Source organism: Eimeria tenella, genomic scaffold, assembly GCF_000499545.2.
Source record: "Eimeria tenella Houghton genomic scaffold, Eth_scaff4, whole genome shotgun sequence".
NCBI classification, from domain to species: Eukaryota; Apicomplexa; class Conoidasida; order Eucoccidiorida; family Eimeriidae; genus Eimeria; species Eimeria tenella.
In genome coordinates, this window is record NW_013543334.1 from 8,621 (window position 1) to 9,121 (window position 501).

Genomic DNA, 501 nt, shown 5'->3' on the forward strand with positions numbered 1-501 from the left:
TTTAATTTAATTCAATTTTATTTTATTTATTTCTTTTCTTTGTCTCTTTCCCGCGCTCTCCCGCGCGGGGCGCCCCGCAGCGCCACCCAGCGCGCACCTAAACCCTAAACCCTAAACCCTAAACCCTAAACCCCAAACCCTAAACCCTAAACCCTGCTCTTCTGCCTATGCTGCCAACCCAGCACGAAGCCCCAAAGGCAGCCAACAAGCTGCATGTAAGAGAGGGTTTAGGCCCCAACAGCCACCCAGAAGCGTTCTAGGGTTTAGGGTTTAGGGTTTAGGGTCCACCTCCTTTTCTTGCTTTTTCAGGCTGCTTTGCTTTGACCCGTGCAAACACGCATGCGTTTTGTACAGCAGCAGCTGCAGCAGCTGCAGCGGCTGCAGCAGCAGCACTTGCCCCTTGTTGCTGCTGCTGCAGCAGCGGCAAGAAGGATTTGCCGCTGTAGCAGGAGCAGCAGCAGCAACTGTTGCAGCATCAGGAGCAGCAGCAGGAGAATAGTG

General features: G+C 53.5%; 1 protein-coding gene across 1 annotated transcript in view; it reads right to left on the bottom strand.

The window, feature by feature from the left end:
- ETH_00034360 (uncharacterized protein) overlaps positions 1-215 on the bottom strand; it is a gene marked incomplete at both ends in the record, with an annotated part of 2,065 nt that extends 1,850 nt beyond the window's left edge. Inside the window, one exon of the mRNA XM_013376712.1 lies at positions 153-215. Within this exon, the coding sequence (XP_013232166.1) occupies positions 153-215 (63 nt within the window). The remainder of the gene's footprint in view (positions 1-152) is intronic.
- Positions 216-501: the final 286 nt, after the last annotated feature.